The sequence below is a fragment of the Zonotrichia albicollis genome, chromosome 9, assembly GCF_047830755.1.
Source record: "Zonotrichia albicollis isolate bZonAlb1 chromosome 9, bZonAlb1.hap1, whole genome shotgun sequence".
NCBI lineage: Eukaryota > Metazoa > Chordata > Aves > Passeriformes > Passerellidae > Zonotrichia > Zonotrichia albicollis.
This window is the reverse complement of record NC_133827.1, coordinates 20,732,831-20,752,889: the sequence shown is the minus strand read 5'-3', so window position 1 is coordinate 20,752,889 and position 20,059 is coordinate 20,732,831. Positions and strand designations below refer to the sequence as shown.

The 20,059-nt window shown below is 44.0% G+C and overlaps 1 protein-coding gene across 3 annotated transcripts; it reads left to right on the top strand.

Moving 5' to 3' along the window:
• The first annotated feature begins 3 nt into the window (after positions 1 to 3).
• Positions 4 to 19,682, top strand: PASK (PAS domain containing serine/threonine kinase). 3 transcript variants are annotated; one of them, XM_074546873.1, is made up of 17 exons: positions 4 to 186; positions 1,032 to 1,235; positions 1,870 to 2,099; positions 3,665 to 3,835; positions 5,179 to 5,319; positions 5,577 to 5,711; positions 6,387 to 6,671; positions 7,026 to 7,125; positions 8,632 to 8,806; positions 11,471 to 12,315; positions 12,956 to 13,137; positions 13,632 to 13,799; positions 14,551 to 14,676; positions 15,325 to 15,459; positions 16,830 to 17,029; positions 18,281 to 18,414; positions 19,289 to 19,682. In XM_074546873.1, exons 2-17 carry the CDS (start codon positions 1,073 to 1,075, stop codon positions 19,444 to 19,446), a joined length of 3,348 nt encoding a protein of 1,115 aa, XP_074402974.1. In that variant the 5' UTR covers positions 4 to 186; positions 1,032 to 1,072; the 3' UTR covers positions 19,447 to 19,682. The 3 variants fall into 3 exon arrangements, with proteins under 3 accessions (XP_074402974.1, XP_074402972.1, XP_074402973.1); XM_074546871.1 differs by lacking the exon at positions 4 to 186 and adding an exon at positions 297 to 460; XM_074546872.1 differs by lacking the exon at positions 4 to 186 and adding an exon at positions 356 to 474.
• The last annotated feature ends 377 nt before the right edge of the window (positions 19,683 to 20,059 follow it).

Here is a 20,059-nt window from a genome sequence, read left to right as displayed (position 1 = left end):
AGTTCTCTGCAGGAGGGGTGGGTGTCTGCTCTCCCTCCGCCGGGACCTCCTCCCCCTCTACCGGCGCCTGGAGCGGGACGCGTTACGCGCTGTCTTCGGCCTCGTCCTCCCGCTTACAAACCCCTGGGAAGAGCGGCTATCCCACTGCGGAAGGGCTTTCACCCGAAGCCTCTCCCCCCGGAGCAGGTCGGCCACGCTGCCTCACGGAGCGCGGGCACTGCGTGTGGCGGCAGAGGCGGGGAAGGGGAGGCCGGCGGGACCAACGAACCCCCGGGCACTCGAACTGTTTTGCCTCCTCCCGCGCTGGTGCCCCATTTGCTGCGCTCCATGCCGCTCTCACAGCGGCCGTGCCCATTGGGTGCCGTGGCTGCTCAGTCCCGCCCGCCTCCCCTTCGCGCCCTCCGCCTGTGGCGGCCCGCCCTGAGGAACCGTCGCCGTGCCTGTGGCTGGGACCGGAGCGGTTCGTTCCGACCGGTCCTGTCCCCTCCTGCTCTGTTCTGTCCTGTCCTGTCCTGTCCTGTCCCGTCCTGCCCTCTCCTGTCCTTTCCCGTCCCCTCTCGTCCCGTCCCGGTGGGAGCCGCTGGGCGCGGGGGTCCTGGCGGCTCCCTGTGTGTGAGGGAGGGAGGGAGGCTGCGCTCCACTTGTTGCTTCAAAACTGCGAGTGACTTTCCAAATTACCCAAAAGTTTTGATTTCAAAGCCAGCAGAAAGTGGGGAGGGTGCTGGCGGGGTGCTGAGCAGCTCTGACAGAAAGAAATGTATTGTTGGTGACACAGGGTTGGAAGGGACTCGGAAGGATCGCGGAATGCAACTTTTCAGTGAATGAAAAGTCCACAGGGGGATGGAACCGTCTGCTGGGAAGGATGCCAAGTCAGCAGTCAGCTCTGGAATAACCCCACAGCCATAGCAGGATGCTCAGGAATGAGCGTTCTGCTGTCACCACAGGGTTGTGGCTGGTTCAGAAGGCATTGTCACCTGGCAGTGTCTGTCCCTGCTGCCAGCCTGACTCTGTGTCCTTTGATTCTTTTGCAGATGGTGGCTCCAGAGGCGTGGCTGGCGACCAGAGTGTGATCATGGCTTACAGCCCCTCTGAAGGGGCCCTTCTGTCTTCATCAGCAGGCTTAGTCCTTACTCACCTGAATGACTCTGATACTCTGAGTAGATCCTTCCCCTCGGGCAGCAAGAGCAGGAGAAGTCGCCTGTCTGGGCTCTGTCAGATTGGAGCATCACTGCCTGGTGAGCACTCCTGTGAGACTGAGTTCCCGTGGAGATTTTGGGCACTTTCAGGTCTTCCCCTTCCTCACAACTAGAGATAATAGTGAGCCATGGAATTACTCCAGGCTGGGAGGGTTTATAGGGAAAACATTACTGGATAGGTGCTCACAGAGCCTTTGAAAATTGTAGTGCAATCACTTGGCACTTTGTAGCCTAAAACATTGGTGTGGACACAGGTATTTCAATGTCACGTGCTGTGAACAGTTAATTAAGTGGCTTCCAACTAACACAGATTTTAATAAGGGCTTGAGCACTTACTGGAATTATTTAATGACTGTTTCATTGTTAATTAGAGAGATTTCAAAACATTTTAAAAACTGTTAAGTAAAAAATAAAAGTTAACTAGTCTAGTTAAAACTTATGAATGTTGGCAAGTTGTATGGACTAAGCTTATATGTTCCAGATTCAAAAAGATAAATTTATTAGAATAGTTTCTCTTTTCTTTAATTTCACTGATTTTATTTACTTTAAAAATCTAGAAGCCTGTATTTTGGGATTACTTGACAGCTGCTTCAGCTGACAGCTTTTTTATTCTTTAATCCATTCCTCTGATACTCCTGTTACAGCAACATTGCTGACCTTTGTGTTTTCACAGGGGAGAAGTGGAGCTCTTACTGTTTGTCCTCTCTGACGGCTCGTAACATTTGTACCAGCAAAACTGGGCACTCATGGGCTCAGTGGGATTCTGCCTCTCTCTCTGCTTCCCCTGGAAGCTCCTGCTCCTTTTTGCACACCCCAGCTGGGGAGGAATCCAGCCAGCCCCTCCCAGCTGCTGCACGCAACCCCAACCAGGCCATCTTCACCGTGGATGCCAGCACCACAGAGGTACCTGCAGCACAACCTGCAGCAGTCAGCTGCCCATAAATGGCAGAGATTATGTGAAACAGGGCTAAAATAGCTGTTTTTCTCTTGTGTGTCTGCAGGCAATCAGTGTCATGAGGGCATTTTGTAGCCTGCTCCAGCTCAGTGGTCTTCCAAAGGCTGAGTTTATTTCCATTGCAGGTTGTAGTTAGCAAAATACACAGGATAATGGCAGAATACACAGAATAATGGCAGAATACACAGAATAATAGCAGAAGCAAGGATGTGTTGAGTCTTTTCTCAAACAAGACAGGGAGGTTTCCCCATTCCTGGAAATGTTCTGGGCCAGGTTGGATAAGGCTTGGAGCAGCCTGGGCTGGTGAAAGCTGTCCCTGCCCATGGCAGGGGGTTGGAAGTGAGTGGTCTTTGAGGTCCTGTCTGGTTCTTTGAGATCCTATTCTACTCAAACCATTCTGGGATTCAATGTTTCTATAAGAATGCAGCTGTGGAGTGACAGGAGGGAAGAAAGGAAGAGCACAATGTGCTTCAAGCCTTCTCTCTGTAATCTGCAGTAATCAGTGTCATGAAGGCAGTTTGTAGTGTGCTCCAGCTCAGTGGTCTTCTAAAGGCTGATGGGTTTATTTCCATTGCAGGTAGCAAAATTATTTCCATTTTAGTTAGCAAAATACACAGAGTAATAGCAGAATACACAGAATAATTGCAGAAACAAGGACCTATTGAGTCTTTTCTCAGAGAGGACAGGGAGGTTTCCCCATTCCTGGGAATGTTCTAGTCCAAGTTGGACAAGGCTTGGAGCAAGCTGGGCTGCTGGAAGGTGTCCCTGTCCATGGCAGGGGGGTGGAATAGATGATCTTTGAGGTCTTGTCCTACCCAAACCTTTCTGTGATTCAATGTTTCTATAAGAATGCAGCTGTGGAGTGACAGGAGGGAAGAAAGGAAGAGCAGAATGTGCTTCAAGCCTTCTCTCTGTAAAGTACCAACCCTGAAATGTGTTTGTGGTGGCACAAGATTTCTTTATCTGCCCCAGTAAAAGTTTCATTTGCATTGGGAGGGAAAGGATTTCTCTGTTGCTGTCCTGAGAGGAATCTAAAATGGGGTCCTGCTGCCTTTAAAGAGCTGTGCCATGTTTTAGCTTGAGCTGACACTTTGGGTTTGCCCACTTTGCCCACTGAGTCCCAAATTGCTCCATTGCCCAGCTCCAGGGGCCAGAGACTGCTGTGATCACTGCACACCTCTGAGCTTGGATGCAGTTTTGTGCCTTGCCTGAGGTTTGTTTGCAAATATAACTTTGTAGTTTTGCCTCCATGGATGTCATTGTTTGCAGTTAAAAGGAAGCAGGAAACCTGAGAGGGAAGCAATGTCCCAAAACCTCTTAACCAAAAAGATGTGTGGGCAAGGGATGTCCTAGAAAAAGAATCTATCATGAACTCAGAATTGTAAAGAGCCATTTTATTTCCACCAGGAAAAAGGGATATTATAAGACATTAGAGCAACAACCTGAGGAGATTATGAGCTCTTAAAAAAATTTTATTCTTTGTTTAAGTTTGTTTTTTTCTGTTCTTTTCTAGATCCTAGTGGCCAATGACCAAGCTTGCAAGTTGCTTGGGTGCAGCAGTCAGGAACTCATTGGTCAGAAGCTGTCCCACTTGATATCCAAATCTGGCCAAGAGGCATGGGAAGCAGTGGGTGAGGAGTACCTGGAGACCTCTGAATGTTCAACAGTGGTGTCAGGAGCTGTGGTATGTCAAATGTTCAAGGAAATGTTCTGCACCACATAAAGTGGTTTTGTAAGCTTTGGTTTGGGTTTTTGGTTTTTTTTTAACATTTTTTATATATTTTATGGATATATTTAACTCCTTGGGCATTTGGCAATTGTGTCATTTGGTTTAAAAGTTTGCAAGTATGGGAATTCAAAGGGCAAAATGACGATTTAAGGGAATGATTTAAAGGGACACCCATGACAACCTTGCAGCTGTCAACACATGGAGCCACTGTGAGATGATCAAATCAGAATTTATAGGACATTAGATTTTTTAAAAAATTGCTTAACAAGGAAAAAGTCTATTGTGGAAAATCTCCCAGATGTCTGGTCCTTAAAAATAGATTTAAATTTTTTTTAATATTTTCTTTTAAAATATATTTTAAACCTCAATTTGGATTGTGCATATTATAAAGGTTGAAGGCATTGAAATACTGGGTAATGTCTGTGTCAGAACACCATAGTTAGTGCAAAAGAGTGGAATTGATATTTTGCCTGGGATGGGGTTATTTATAAGAGAACTGCATGAGAAAATCTCCATATTATTTTATTTTGCTGCAGTTGTGTGTTGCCACTAGAGAGTCCTTGGAAAATGAGCTCATATTCTTTCTGGTGTGTTATTTTTGAACTGAAATTGTTGCTGTCTCAGAGCCTTATCTTCCTGAATCCTCAGCTGGATATGGGGTGGGGGCAAAGACCTAAGTTTGATTCAGTGAGAATTAAAATTAAATATCTGACAGAGGCACTTAATCCAAGCTGTTCCAAATACTTTATAGGAGTCACTGTGTAAATCATAAACCCATTCTGTCAAGATAATCTAAAAATCATAAAAGGCTTGGGATGAGCCTTGCAGGCTCTAAGAGAAATAAACATTTTCTGATCTGAGAAGAATCTCCTCCCAAAAGAAATTAAAGTGCTTTTTTTGCAGCTGAAAGTAAGGACAGTGTTACTAATGGGGAATGTTCATTAGCACCATGGGACATCCCTTAAATAGGACATTTCTGAGAGGCACTTCACACTGAGTGCAAGGTGTTACAGTGGGACATTTATTATTGTGAAGTCTTCGTGCCTTTAGACTTCCTGAGGTGAGGAGAGATGACACTAAAGTAACAACATTTTGTGTCTTATTTTCAGACATTTTAATCTCTGTATTAAAACTGTATTAAAATGTTCCCATAAAGTAATAGTAAGTAAGCAAGAAATGATGTTTTTTCTAATAATGATAGGGAGGTATCTTGGCTCAGTATCTTACTCCTGTTTGAAATTTGTTCAAAGTAACCAATCTTAGTAAGTCATGTCTCCATTTCTGGATCTGGTGAGCAGGTGGATGTCATTGGCCACCTCAGTGAGAAGATCCCTGTCTCAGTGTGGCTGAGACAAATAAAAAGCAAGGACACCCAACGTTGTGTGGTTGTGCTGGAACCAGTGCAGAGACTTTCAGCTCGTGTCTCCTTCACAGCTGAGGTGAGTGTTTTCCTAAAAATCAAACAGGATTGCAGTTTGGGAGGGTTTTGTGGGAAGGGAAGGGGTCTGAAAGGCAGCAGGCACAGGCTAGTGTTTGTGGACATGGAGTGTGTCCATGCAGGGCTGGGCATGCAGGAGCTGTGCTGGATCTCTGCTGAGGCTCTGCTTAGGTAACTGCAGCAGCCATTGTCAAAGCATTGAGTGGACTGTGGCTAAAATGTTAAAATTTTAACAATCCTGTAAATTTTCCTCCCCAGGGAAACATTACATCCTGTGATCTCCTTTATGCTCATCTCCATGGCTACCCAACATTGGAAGCAGTAGTTGGACTCCACATAAAGGACCTGATTCCTTCTGTGCAGATCCCTCCTCTAGGCAAAAAAATCCCAAAGGTACAGTACCAGCACCAGCCTCATTCTTCCATAACCTTCCCATTTGGGGTGCAGGCTGCTTTCCTTCCTTACACAACAGAAGAAAGAAGGTTTCCTTTTCAGAGAGCAGCCTGATTCCCCTGAAAAGGGTGGGCTGCCTTTTTGTGGAGCTGCTGTCTGAAGAGCTCCTAACCTGGGAGGAGACCATGCCCTGACCTCTCACTCCTGGCTTTGTAAGACACTGTGCTCTCTCTGTAAGCTCTTTAAGATTCCTTCTAATTCTTTAGCCCATTTCAATCATGTCTCTCTGAGGAGTGAAAGAATACCCAGGTCTTGTGAATGCCATGAAAATGGGCAGATAGGGAGTTGAAGGAGGCTTTCTTGTGAATGCCATGAAAATGGGCAGATAGGGAGTTGAAGGAGGCTTCCTTGTGAATGCCTAATTTGTTGAAAAGCTGCAGCACAGACTGGTCTTCATCTTCAGGAGATTTATTTAGTTGTTCAACACTGGATTCCAAATCCTTAAACAGATGTTCATTTTGATACTCACAAGATTGCTTCCTTTTCTTTTCCTGCTCCTTTTCCCTGAGAACTCCTATGTCATTTTATATGAACAATGCACTAAACCCCAAACATTTGTACAGTTAGAGGTTTTGTTTGAGTTTTATTTGGTTGGGTTTTCTTGCTTTGATTCAGAGCCTCAGGATCCAGCGAGCTGCAGGCCAGTGCAGAGAGGGCAGCATGTTTCCTCTCAGTTTAAAGCTGGAAGTCACCCACCTGGAGGAGCAGCAAGCAGGGCAGAAAGATGGGATTCCACAGGCAGAAGGATCTCTCCCAGGCTATCAGTACTCTGCTACAGTTGTGGTTTTCTCCACCATCAGTGGCCTGATCACTGTCCAGTCAGATGGGATCATCTGTGGCATCACAGATAGTTTTGCTTTAATGCTCTTTGGCTATGAGAAGAAGGATCTGTTGGGAAAGGTAAGAAAAGTTCATATCCTCCCTGAAGACTGATCCATGTGGCAGCATTCCCACTGGAATTGTGAAGCTGTTTTACACTCCTTGCTATCCCAAAACCCCTGTGTTCCACAGGTTTGGTGTGGGATGACATGAGAATTCCCATGCTGGAACTGCTGAGACTTGCAGAGCTGAGGAGCTGCTATGGATTTCAAGTAGCCCAAAGCAAGCTGCACAATTTTATGTTCTCCCCTGGTCCTGTGGATCCCTTTTGCCTGGCTGTCCATGAGAATCAGGCTCCCAGACAGGGACTGTCAGCATTTACCCCCATCCTGAGAGAGTTGCCTTAGCTTTATAAGGTTTCCTTCTTTTTTTTAGAACATTACATTCCTGATCCCTGGTTTCTATAACAACATGGGAAGAAGCAGTGGCTGCTCTGTGCCTTTCCCTCCTCTGGATGATCCCACAGGGACAGAAGGTGAGTGCCTTTTGCAAAGTGTCCCTGCCTACCACAGCTGCCTCTGCCTGCTGTAACCAAGGGGGAAAGAGCAGAGACAAGAGGTTCACCCACAAAAAAGAGAACATTCTTCACAAAAGCAATGCCCCTCCATGCAGTTTTTAAATCAGGTTTCCACTATAACCTCAGGTAAAGAGGATTTTTCACCTAAGATTGAGCTTCTCTCTTTGCTGCCAAGAAGATAAAACTGAATATCCAATTTGGGAATCACAGTGAGGATAGAGAACACTTTGTACTTAACAAGCACTTCCCTTCCCTCCCTTCCCTGCTAGGACCCTGTGGTATTTTAAAATGTGTAAAATATAGCTTTTGTGACTGTATTGCAGCAGAGCTGTAGCTACTTGGGATTAATATTTTAAGGGAAAAATGGAATATTCTGTATTGGCTTGTGCTGCTGGCTAATAGTCAATGCTATGGTTGCTGTATTTCAATCAGGGAGGCATCTCTTATTCCCCTGATCAAATTTGCATCAGAATTTACCAAAATTTACCAAAATTTTTACTTCTCTGAGCACAGCATGAAAAAAACAGAAGCAAAGAAGCCTCATATTTCCATATCTGTCTTTTCCAGCCAGCTCTGCCCAACACAGGGAGCACCAGCAAGTTCATCCTTTCACCCATATCACATTTTAGGCTGGTTTTATCTCCTTTTTTCCCCCTATTTTTTAATCTTTGCTTTGAAATGCAGGTCTGTGCTGAAACCAATGCACGCCACTGGAACAAAGAATTGTAAACAGTGTATACAATTTCTTAGGTAATTCTTTGATGAAATGATGCCTCTAATCCAGGAGTAGTTCTGTTCTTCAGTGAGGAAGCATTGCTGGCACTCAGCTGTTACTAATTAAAGTATTGTTCTAGATTCAAATCCAGATTTGTTCGCTCATTACCTTCTCCTGCAGCAATAATTCTTGGTTTACTTCCTCTTCCAAACTCATGTTTTTCTTCTGATCTGCTGTCACTGGGGAAGGAAAGAACTTCATCTCCTCTTCTTTCAAACATGTTTATTCTCTTTTTTTATATTGCAGCTTCAGTGAGTTACATAAATCCAGTCCAAAACTTTTCATTATATGGGTTCGAAATGGGCTCTATATATCTGCTTTGAGGTTTTTTTTAATGCTGCTGCTGTACGATCATTTTAATTTCAGTCTCTTTACATTATTGGCATTTTTTTAGGCCTCTGAACTTCAATTCAAGTAGCTAACATGTGATCCCAATATCTGCCCAAGAGCTTTGCTAGCAAAGCAAATTTTGGCAGCCCTAAAACATGTACATTCCTGCATGTGGTGACTTCAAAGTAGAATGGAATGCTTGTATTTTGACTGTTTTGCCTCAATCAAGCCTTTTATACTCAATTCCTTAGGAAAAAGACAGACCAAGGCAGTTCCAAGTTTATTTTTAATCCCTGTAGCCTCTGAAGCCTAAATATAAAAGTTTAAATTGGTGTGGTTTTGTTTCCTGTTTGGTACAGGGAGCAGCTTCTTGGCTGCATCTTTAGCACACCTTCTGTCAAGAGATGAAGAGCAGAAATTGGAGCAACACCACAAAGATGACAAATTAATACATGATGAGAATAAACACAGGAATGGGACCAGTGTCTGTTCTCCTCCCTCACCTCCTGAAGCAGCATCCACCCCCAATAACAGGTAGGCATTTCACAGACTGCACATTCACTTGGCAAAATGAAGAGCTGGGATGGCAGTCACCAGCAAAAGCTGATTTTTTCACCTGTTTGATGTCTGTGGGAAGGTGTAGCCAGAGCCTTGCATGCTTTGCTGTCTTTAGAATCTGAGTGCTGTTTGCAAGACAGCCTGAGCTGGCCCTGCCTTAGATTTTTATTTATATCTGCACAAGCTACCATTGGAAAGGTGCAGAAATTCCAGCTCTAAAGGGGACCAAATGTTTCATCCAGACTAAGATAATTAGCCTCACTAATCATAAATGGTGGATGTTTATCTCCTTCCAGCTGGTGTGGCACTGAAATCAGGTTACCTGGAGGGAATTCTAAATGTTATTTCTTCTGGTGCTTGGCATAGCTGTCATGTCATCCATTAAAACAGGCTGCTGTTTTCCTGAAACCCAGCCATTTTTTCTTGTACATTTCCAGATCTTTTTCCCTGTTACAAGGTTATAAATTCTGTATTAGTACATATCTGATGCTCGTGCCCTACTTTAAGTCAAATTTTAAGCCTTCCAAATTAACAATTCTAGCCACAACTCTGCTACAGTTGTGGTTTTCTCCACCCCAGTAAATATTTACTATCCATTTTAAGGTATAGACTGTTACAGCACAGCTCTTGCTGCTTTTTAAAGTGGCTGAGAGTGTTATTTTTGTGCTCTCCTGGTTTACATCTCTCATATCATACTTGTGAGTAAGGACTGTAAGTGCTCTGCTTCATTGTTTTTCTATTTTACTAATGGAAATGTTTGCAAAATACCTTGTGCCATGGATGGATCATTAAAGGTACAGTTTCTGCATTTATTTATTTCTAAAAGACACTGTAAAATTCACAGTTTACATCCTTGTGCCATGGATGGATTATTAAAGGTACAATCCATGGATGGGTTATTAAAGGGACAGCTTCTGCATTTATTTATTTCTTAGATATTTATATGAACTCTATAAAGCTGTATTAAACTTTTGTATTTTCCCTGTTAGAGATTTTTGAACATGGCATAATTCTGGAAATCAATGAATATTTTAAGCAAACACTTTAGGTGGATAAAAAGGTTTGAAATTTGAATATTTAAAAAATCATCACACAAGTGACCCAATGCAGATATTCTGCATGCTTCCTAAACAGTTCCATCATTAATGGCCTAACATAAAACTAATTGATTTAGTCTGAAATATTACAGGTAAAACTGTTTTTTGAGGGCTTGGATTTCTGTCAAAGCATAACTCCAAACCCTGGTGGATGGAGAATCCATCTCCTGCTGGACAGACAAGGAAACTTCTGTTTTCAGGACTGGAAGCATCCTGCTGAGACCTGAACAGCCTAAGCACTAAATTGACTTAAAAGATGAATCTTGAGCATGATGCTGTTAATAAGATCAAAATTCTTCAGTTAAAAATAGATTATAAAAGCATTTATATTAGTTGTTCTTAATGCTGTTGTAGAGACACTTGTATAACCTGGTGTAAGTGTCCCAACAGATATCCCTGGAGGTTTGGTAGCAGAACATTTCAGGCAAAGCCCTCTCAGCCCTGGCCCTGGCTGGTTGGGAAGTGGGCCTTCAGAACCAGGTGTTTTCTGCACAAAAACTCATTTGGACTGTTTGATTTGGGCCTATAAAGCTGGAACCAATTGTGGGCAAACTTGGTGACCTCACCTCCAAGTGGATGCACTGCAAGGGATTTTCCCAATTGCTGGGAAGAATTCTCCAGCTCCTCACTGAAAAAAGGTGCTGCCCAGCAATTGCAGGCTCTGGGTGATGGTAAATTATTTAGGCAATTGCTGATGGATCTTTCTCAATCACTTTTCTTTCTCTTGTAATAATGATTCCATGCATCACCTTGCTTAGTTTTGCTTGTTGCTAAAGCTGAGTGGGTAATAACTTTATTGTTTTATCAAATGTATCTTTTTTCTTCTGTGTTGCCTCAATATTTATAGTAAAATAAGATCATTCTTCCAATGGTGTCTGTGCCCATTCCATCACCCCCATCAATGTGGCAAAACACCTCCCATGTGTATTAGGGGTTTTTTTGTAGTGCTAAATGGTTTGTGATTTATATTTAGAAATTAAGCTAGAGAAGGGAATTATCCATAGGGAAATAATGTCATTTGAGTGTACCTGCTCTTTTTTTGGTAAATTTGTCAGGATTTTGGATGTCTGTGCAAACAGCTTTCTGCCTTTTGCTTTTAAACTTGAAATAAATCTATTGGCCCAGGTTTTAAATAGTGACCACATTTAAATAGGTATTATACAGTAGGACTTTTAAACTTGAAATAAATCTATTGGCCCAGGTTTTAAATAATCACTACATTTAAATGGGTATTATACAGTAGGACAGTTTTCTTATTTTGCAATCATGATGTTGCTGATAACTTTGGGTCTTTGCACTGAGGGCAGCCTTGCTGCAGATGGGCTCTCAACCCACCAGAGCCTTATCCCAAAAGCTGGCTTGGCACAATCAGAGCAGTGGCACAGGGTAGAACAGTGGAAACTTCAGGATCAAATAATGCTCAAAAGATGCTCTCTGCAAGGCTCTGACTCACAACAGTGGGATTTAGGTCAGAATTGGAGACTGCAGAGAGAGCAGTCACAGTGCAGGATCTCCTGCAGTAACTGTTGCCTGTTTGTTCCAGACCAGAGGGAATTCCAAAGGCCCCAGGCTGTGACTCAGAGCAGCTGCCTTCTGCAGCCACCTGGAACTCACCTGGAACACCAACACTGGATGAGCCATGGCCTGGGACAGCTCTGACCTGCAGACAAGGCTTGAAAAGCCACATGGTTCCAAGGCAGGTGTCAAAAACAAACTCCATGTGTGGTGCAAAACATTCCAGCCTGGAGCATGTTGCTGTTGACAACGGCCTGCTAAATGATCCTTCCACCTTCTCTGCACGTGAAAGAAAACCTGGCTGTGGTGTTTGCTCAGGAGATAAACCAGGCTGCAGTGCTTGTGCACCAGGAGCTGCCACAGCCTCTGAAGATGTGGAAGAATCTGAACTGAGCTGTGTTTGCTCTGGCCTTGAGGTACTGGGGCTGAATGCTGGTGCCAAGGGGAGCTCAGGCGGTTCTGGAGGTGTTACTGCAGCTCTTGCAGGAGGATGCAGCTCTGATGTGCTCATTGACACCAATGGTGCCTTTCCCACTCACCAGCTGCCGGGTGCTGCTGCCACAGGAGCTGATTCTGGATGGCTGGCCTCCAGAAGGCATTTACAAAACTCTGAGGAATCCTCCAAAGCATTTCCTGAGCAACCTGAAACCCTTGCAGAACCTGTGGGGGACAGCTCCAGCAGAAATCCCCTGAAAAGCAAAGGCAGGCCTGAAGAGCACTGTCAGTTCCTCAGGCAGCAAAATATGGAGATCAAAGTAACATCAACCCCAGTGAGAGAAGAAAGCAGGCTAAATCCAGCAGCTCCTTTGGCCTGGGAGATTCTGGAAGGCAGCTACACTGGGAACTGCTGTCACAGAGATGGTTCCCAATTCAGTAAGTGAAACCTTGTCCCCTTCCCAAACTCTTATTGGAGTGCTCCTTTTCACCCACAGTTTGGCAGAATGCAGACAGTTCTGGTTAGGAGCTCACAGTGGAGAGGAAGGAAGAAGCATCTAGAAGAAAAAAGTGGTATTTAAATCTACCCAGAGGATATCAGAAAAGGAGGTGGTATAAAATACAAAGTTGGTCAGAAATTAATCCCTACTGAAAAGTCAGAAATACTCTCAAAACACAATTTAAAAGTCTGAACCTGATAAGTTTTTCTGAACAGAAAATACCAACTCCACTGTAAAACTGTAAATTAAAATTGCATAATGGAATTTGCTTCATTCACTCCTGCAGCTGCATTCAGTGGCTTGTTGAATAAAATCCCTGGTTTTATGTAATCTAGGATAACAGTGTGAAATGAAAAATCACAATTGGACGCTGACAAGTCACTGCTGGAGGTAGCTGATGGGTACCTCTAGAAAAGCTGTGCTGGTGTCAGGGCCTCTGATGATTCTTTACTGAGCAGCTGTTCCCCAGATTCTGCACTTTTTGTCAAGAGCTCTGAATTTTGTCCTAAAACATTTGTGGTCTTGTTCAACACCAGAGTTACATTCTACCATTTTCATTTCCTCACCTGTTTCTGCAGGCATACACTTTGAGGTGAAATGTGCAGAGCTGCAGGATCCCACTGTGCTTTTCTGTGTCTGGGTGGTGAAAGACATTTCCCAGAGCCAAAAAGAAGCTCTAGCAAAGACTCAGCATCTCCTTGTCAGCCTGGCAAACTCTTCCCAGTCTGTTGCTGATCTTTCTACTAAAATTCTTGGAGAAGTAAGAAATCCTACCTTTGAATATTGAGCATTTCTCTCCTTGCTTGACTGCTAAACTGCAGCTAAAGTCAAGAAGATTTTCATATTAATGACATGAGTTGGTGGGGTGGATGTTGCTGTTTCTTTTTTTTTCCTACTTTTTTTAAATATACTAAAACAAAATCTCAGCTGTTATTTTGTAACACTTCTGGTGTTACCTTTCCAGCCTGAACAGTGCAGTTCCAAACTGCAGGATACTCACTATCATATCTATATCTATGTATTTTAACTATATCTATATGTAGTTATTTATACACACACATATATAATATATATACATACACACATATATATAAAATATACATATTATATGTATAGTGCAGTTCTCCCAAGGATTCCTCATTTTATCTATCCTTGCAGATGTGCATGTTCTTCTCAGTGTTTATTAATTTTATAAATGTGATTCTGTGCCTGTTCATTTTTTGCTGTTACTGTAACCTATACATCTGTACTTAGGCCACCAGATCATCTTCACTTTTCAACAATTCCCAAAGAGCTGAAGATCTTGAAGAATTAGGAGCATGTGAGGGAGAATATGCAAAACATTACAGCACTCTCAATCTTATTGGCAATGGTGCTTTTGGCTTTGTCTGGAGTGCCAGGAGCAAGGAAGATCAGCAGGAGGTGAAGTATTTCTTGTTGCTCTATTGCAATAATAATTTAGGAGGAAAACTGAAAGGTTGGAGCATTCATTTTCTGTTAACATTATACTGTCAAAAGCTTCTCTTTGGCAGTTTGGGGTTTTGTTTTGTTTAAACAGAAATCTGCAATGGAAACAGGACAGCAAAACATTTGCATTGATGTTGTGTATAAATGTTACCTGAGACAACAGGTGCAGAATGAGTTAATGAACTAATTAATGCAGCTAATTGAACCTGTTGGAAGAAGTAGGCATTAATCTTAACAGAATTACAGGTTTTAGTCTTCTGTTACTAAAGAGAATGGCAAACCTCAAAATCTGTGTTGTGCCATGACTCAAGAATGGGGAGTAGATGTGTTGAGGAGATGGCACCTCCTCTGTTCCAGGAGAAGCATTTTGGGTGCTCAGAGGGCAGTTCTGCTGTTTCTCCTGCATGGATGTTCAGTGCTCCTTTCCCTCCACTGCACCCATGTGCTGTAAGTGCTTGATAAGAGAGCTGGCTTGCCAAAGCCTTTGGAATTCAGAGGAGCAATAAATAGATTCCATTTATGTGCATCATTTAGCTTCCAGGACTAAATTAATTTAAACACATTCAAATATACTCTGAGCTATTCACATGGGGTTACTTCCATGCCTCTGGTAATGTGAGGCACTAACAGATTTCCTGCAAATTAATTTACCTGACACTCCAAGGCATGCTTTGGCAGATGATGCTGGATGCTGTTGTCTGTGTAGGTGATTGTAAAGTTCATCTGGAAGGAGAGGGTGCTGGAGGACTGCTGGGTGGATGATCCTGACCTGGGAAGGGTCACTCAGGAAATTGCAATCCTGCAGAAGCTGCAGCACCCCAATATCATTAAGGTACAGTGGCTGGGAACTGATGCAGTTTGCACTGCACCAGGTGGTTTGTTTGCATGCTGGGTGCCTGGGGTTCCTCTTCAGGAGTCAAGTGTCCTCTACTGGATCTGCCTTTTCAGGAGAGAAAGGAACCTGTTTATTCTGCTTTGTTTTGGAGGGTGGGTCACAGCAGATTTTCTACATTTTTTACCCCAAACTGATCTGAAAACTTAACAGAAAAAAAGAGCTATTTCAATATAAGATGCATATCTTGGAAGTGTGATGTCACATCTGAACATGTACCAACCAGTTCACTAAATAACCTGGACACATCTTGTTTCATACTCTTTGTTTTGAGGTTGCTGGTTTTGGTTTTGGAGTTATTGGGGGGTTTTTGTTGGGGTTTGGTTTTTTGGGCTGTTTTTGGGGTTTATTTTGTTTTTTGTTGGTTGGTTGGTTTTTTTGCTTCAGAAAAAGAATTCCTCTCAGATTTAATTCTGCTCCAGTTTTAATTCTGTACTCTTTTCAAGAAACATTTGTGCTCAGTGAAACAAGACTTTAAAGATTATAATATATAATTAAATCTCCAAGAGGAGAACAGTGTTTGTTAAAAAAAAAAAAAGGCAATTTTTGAGGATGAAGCACATGATTAAACAGGTCTCTTATTTATAGGTGCTGGATGTGTTTGAAAATGAATGCTTTTTCCAGCTGGTGATGGAGAAGCATGGATCTGGTCTGGACCTCTTTACATTTATTGATAATCAGCCCAACTTGGATGAGCCATTAGCAAGTTACATTTTCAGACAGGTGAGAGCAGAACTGCTGCATGCAGGTGAGAATTGGTTCATGTAAGAACCAGGACTCTGTTCTGGTTAATACTGGCTGACAACTGGCACTGGAGTTGTGCTCAACACCTGCAGAACCTTTCCTCACCATTCTCTAGGGCTGATTGAAATGCTGCCTGCAGAAACCTTGCGAAGGTTTACTTAGAAACAACAAAAAAGCCTTTCCAGGACCTTCCTGCCTGTGAGGTTTCCTGTGCAGCCATGGCCCCTCAGCTCACAGCCCCTCTCCCCCAGACACTTCATTCAGCACTCACATTTTTTCTGAGGGAGGAGGGAAACTCACAGAAGCTGCCCCAAGCCTGCAAAAAGCCACATTTTCACTTACTTCAGGCCTCAGTTTAGATTGGTTACAGGGGTAAAGGGCTCTGCTCTTTAAATCAAGAAATTATATTGGATTTTAAGGTGGCATAATGCAAAGTAACTCAGGGTAGTTTCCCATGAGCCAGGAGCTGGCCTGAGGGCTGAACTGTCCTTTGTTTAGTGAGTTAACCACAGCAGCAGTCCCCAGGTAATTTCCCCTCAGAGTTTTGGAATAAATTCTTGCTCAGGGGCGTGCAGGAATTGCTGTGCATGTGATCACCCCCCCACACCCTTGCTGTGCCCACCCTGCCCTCACCTGGGGTGCTGATGGAAGCCAAAAGTGTCCCTTTAGCCTTGGGATGGATCAGCCCTTTCCCTAACCCAGCCTGGGCTTTGCAAGGCTGAATTGTTCCCTCAGATCTGCACTGCATTTCTCTGCAGAGGCACATTTGTATTATAAATAGAAACTTTGCTCCCTTAGCCATCTGCTTTTCTTGTTAAAAACATTGTAGGAGTCAGGATCATCTCCAAGGTGATATCATTCTCATATTATCCTTAATTGTGGCATTAAAGCATGAATCGTGCAGGAAAAAGAATGGGGTTTAGGAGTGACTGTGTTATTTATACCACACTTGGCTCTCAAATGCTTTGTCATCCTGCAGCATGGAAGGCACACAGTAAAATATCCTTCTGGAGAAACCAAAGGACCCTCCAAATGAACTGGGATAAAAATAGAGTAACTTGCAGGGTTGTAGCTGCAATGCTCCCAATCACATCCTGACTGCAGCATCCCCTCCTCCTGCACATCTGTGAGATGAAAGCAGCAAAATCCCTTTAAAGTGTCTCTTCCAGGAGCACTGCAGCAGTGATGACAGGCAGGCCTGAGGCCATTTCAGTTTCCATAATTAGGATGTAAATCTTGTTTAGGCAGTGTCAAAACAAGCCAAAGTGTGGCTCTGGGAAAGCTGTGATGCTGCATCAATTATTCAGGGACTCTGTGTAGTAACTCCCAGTTCCTTCTGTCTTTTCCAGCTTGTATCAGCTGTTGGGTATCTCCACTGCAGGAACATCCTTCACAGAGATATCAAGGATGAAAATATTGTCATTGCTGAAGATTTCACAATTAAATTAGTGGATTTTGGTTCAGCTGCCTACCTGGAACCTGGGAAATTATTTTATACCTTCTGTGGGACAATTGAATACTGCTCACCAGAAGTGCTGTCTGGCAAACCGTATGTCACCCTCTGAAAAGTCATTTTTGTGCCATCACACCAAAAATAACCCATGTGGGCAGGGCTGGAACAGAGAAGCCAAGCTGCTGTGCCATTGGAATGCTGCTAGAGCATCCCAGCACAGGAAATGCAGCGAGATTTATGGCACTGCAGTGGCAGGAATCACTGTGAAGGTCTGAGTGCACACAAAGTAGGGCACTCTAGTGACAGAAATCAAGTTGTAAAAGCTTGAATATGTACAAAGCAATTTCTAAATCTGTTGTAAGGCTCTCTCTAGCAAAAGCTGCTCTTTCAGAGAGGTGGAGCAAGCAGGTATTGCTGTTGATTGCACCTTCTCCTTGCTTTGTATCCTCCCACTCTCATCCTCTCTGTTCTCTTTTCTACGTGCTTCCCTCTATTTGAATTCTTGCAGTTTGATCCCTGTTCATCTCCCCACAGATTTTTGTACTCCTTGGGACTCAAGGATTCTTCCCTTACAGCTTCTTTTGCTGCTGTTTTGGATGTGCTGCCTAAATCTTGGTTCACTTCCCTCTTGTGTCCCTCTCCAAGTGCTCTGTACCTGGCAGCTGGTGCTCTCCCGGCTGCTCCACAAGGAAGCCTCCCCATCACAGGGGATTTTACAATTTCACAGTAATATTTTACAATTACTGCTGTAAGGGATGGATCTTGCTCCCCCTTCACAGCTCTTTCCATGGGTCCTCCTCCTAAAGCAGTGGGGGGAGAAGCAATGCAGGGAGGAGAGGAAATTCCTGCTGGGAATGAGACGAAAGGTGAAACAAGCAGCTCTGCCCTGGGAGTTCCCCCTCTTACTGTGTGAAGGAACTGGCTGTTTTCTCAGATGGAATTGAGACAGTTAAGAGTTTTTTCCAAGTAACTTTTGTTTTGAAAGGACTGGGAGGATGTGTTTGCTCTTGCAGTTAAATATTTACTTGACAGTTTTGGCTGATGATGAAGAAGGTGGAGGGGTAAGTTCTTGTCAGCAGCTTACGTATGTGGAAGGCTGGGTGCATGTTACACCTCACACTCATCAACAGAAACTGGTTGGCTGTTCTGTGCTTGGTTTTATTTCCTGGAGAAGGATAGTGCAGACTCCTCAAACACATGAGAACCTTCTTAGAATTCCCACAAACTTCCTATGTTAAAATAAAAATTGGAAGTAAGGGCCTTCAAGGCCCTTTTTTTCTCTTCACTTTCTTTAGCATACAGCTCTGTAGTTGCAATCTGAGTTGAAGCAAGCTTATCTCTGCACAGGTACCATGGCCCTGAGCTGGAGATGTGGTCACTTGGCATCACCCTTTACACCCTGGTGCTTGGGGAGAATCCCTTCTGTGAGCTGGAGGAGGCCTTGGCAGCTGTCCTGAGTCCTCCTTGCCCCGTGTCTGAAGGTGAGCCTGGCTTGGTTTGGACAGACAGGAGTCTGCTAAGGAAGGCAGGAGCCTCCCCTGAAATGGAGAATGTGAACCCCCTCCCTCTGAATTGTTATAGATTTGAAACTAAGGGGGGCTTTTAGGCAAAATATGGGAGCAGGAATAACAGTTCTTTATTGGGGAAGAGAATAAAAAGATAGAATAAACACTGCAGCAAACTAAAACAACACTGCCAGAGTCAGAACCCAACCTGACACCCTGTGGGTCAGGGTGTTGGTGGCAGCCCCATTGGAATTGTGGCTCAGCCCTCCTGCAGTATCAGGGGTGGTTCTGCTGGAGCTGGGATCCTGTAGAGAAAGATGTATTCTTCCTATGAAGATCCAGTGGAAGGAGAGGCAGCTGCTGTTCCTCTGGGGAATCCAGTGGAGAAGCCGTGCTGGTGTCTCAAAACCTCTGGATTATATCTGGGGCTCCTCCCTCTGGGCTCACATCTCCCAATGGGATGCTGCAGTTCTTATCAGCCATGCAGTGACATTCAATAGCTGTTATCAGCAATGTCCCCCTGAGATAGGATTGGGTGTGGAAGAGATAAGGAAAACTGCCCACTGAACAGAAGACAACTGCCATCCAGGTGGCAAATAGAATACAATCTTCTTGGCAATCCAGGACAGAGCTCTTCCCATTTGCTTTCCAAAAGGAGCAGATCTCCTAGGAAAGTATGAGCAGTGTTTTTCACCCAAAATAAAGGGAAGGCTCAAAAAATGCTCCCTAATGTGTTCTGTGATGATCTGCAGAGTTCAGGAGATTTGTCATTCTTTGAACACAGACTGTCTCTCTCATTCCCAACCTGCCTAACCTCCAGCCTGAGCCACCCTCTGCTGTCTCTGCCCAGGGCTCATGGATGTGCTGGCCGGGCTCCTGCACCCCGACCCGGAGCAGCGCATGACCCTGGCCAGGCTGGCCGGGGCTCCGTGGCTGCGCCAGCCTGTGAACCTGGCACATTACACCTGGCAGGAGCTGTTTGCTGAGCCGGCTGGCACCTCAGGCTAAAGGCTTCTTCAGCCAGGAACGACTTAGAAAAGTCTGAGCTCTGTTAGCAGGACAGGTCCCACCTGCTGATACCCACCTATACTCAGTTTATTGCTGTTCTTACCCAGGACATGTTTAAGAAATGTGAGGCAAAGATTTAATGTTGTTTAAATTCTTCATAAATATTTTTTTTGCCTGGTTTTGCTTTTTATATGTAGTTTATATATTTTTCTGAAAAGTGAATGAATAAATGAATGATGACATCTCTGTTGGGTTGCTGGAGTATGTGTGCACAAAGGAGACTAAAACCAGACATGAAATTGCAAGATTTGGGTGGGAGAGGTGGGTTGGTATTGTCCCTTTTTTTTTAAATATCAGTGTCCTGTCTATATTCAGGAAAACAGTCCTCAGTTTTGATGAGACAGAGATATTGGGAAGAAAGAAATAGATACAATAAAGAGAACTTGGTCGAGACATGGGTAATAGGTCAGGCGGGTTCAGGCTGCTTGGGAGGAAGGCAGCAGTTTGGCCGGCTGCTGCAGCACTGCAGAGAAGCAACAGGACTCGTCTTAATTACTAATTAGCTTTGAATCCAGCTGTGCACTCTGCTATCTCCCACAACCTGCCCTCACCT